Source organism: Egretta garzetta, unplaced genomic scaffold, assembly GCF_000687185.1.
Source record: "Egretta garzetta isolate BGI_Z169 unplaced genomic scaffold, ASM68718v1 scaffold1741, whole genome shotgun sequence".
Taxonomy (NCBI): Eukaryota; Metazoa; Chordata; class Aves; order Pelecaniformes; family Ardeidae; genus Egretta; species Egretta garzetta.
In genome coordinates, this window is record NW_009258641.1 from 35,930 (window position 1) to 36,747 (window position 818).

Below are 818 nucleotides of genomic sequence, written 5' to 3' on the forward strand. Positions count from 1 at the left end.
GTTGGCCTTGCGCCCTGCGGGCAGGGAGGTCAGAGCCATGCTGGGGGTGGCCCTGTCCCCGCCTCCATCCCTGTCCCCATGTCCCCAGCCCCGGGCACCTTTCCAGACGTAGACCTTCCCACCGGCGCCATTGTCCAGCACGAAGCAGTCGTCGGAGCAGAGCAGGCTCTGGCTGAAGGGGCTGCTTGTGGCCACCTGGCTCAGGTTCATTTTCCCCGTTGCGTCCGACACCTGCCCGTGGCCGGGACGTCACCTTGGGGCCACCATGGTGGCCTTATCATGGCTCCTTCATGCCTGACCTCATATACCAGCCCAGGGCCACCACAGTGTCCCCTGGCCATGCCCACCTCCTAGGGCCACCACAGCATCCCCAGCCACACCCATCTCCTAGGGCCATCAGTGTTCCCTGGCCATGCCCAGCTCCTCGTCCCCCCTGGGGCTACCACAGCACCCCCCAGCCATGCCCAGCCCCAGGGCCATCATGGTGTCCCCTGGCCATGCCCAGCTCCTAGGGCCACCGCAGTGTCCCCAGCCATGCCCAGCTCGATGTCCCCACTGGGGCTACCACAGCATCCCCCAGTCATTGCCCAGCTCCAACAGCCACCACAGTGTCCCCTGGCCATGCCCAGCCCCAGAACCACCACGGTGACACTCAGTTCTGCCCAGCCCTGGGGCCACCATGGTGCCCCGAGGTGGCCTTGCCTTGTAGAGGATGGCTGCCCCTGCGTTCCTCTGATCGGCCACGGTGTCCTCCTCGGGGCTGCCCTCGGGCAAGGTGGGCTTGGGGCCCAGCACCTGCCGGGTGAAGAGGCAGGGGG

The 818-nt window shown here is 67.2% G+C and overlaps 1 protein-coding gene across 1 annotated transcript in view; it reads right to left on the reverse strand.

Annotated features, from left to right (window-relative positions):
* LOC104134713 (macrophage-capping protein-like) overlaps positions 1-818 on the reverse strand; it is a gene marked incomplete at its 5' end in the record, with an annotated part of 7,221 nt that overhangs the window by 4,341 nt on the left and 2,062 nt on the right. Inside the window, 3 exons of the mRNA XM_035903744.1 lie at positions 7-14; positions 99-231; positions 703-795. Of these exons, the coding sequence (XP_035759637.1) occupies positions 7-14; positions 99-231; positions 703-795 (234 nt within the window). The remainder of the gene's footprint in view (positions 1-6; positions 15-98; positions 232-702; positions 796-818) is intronic.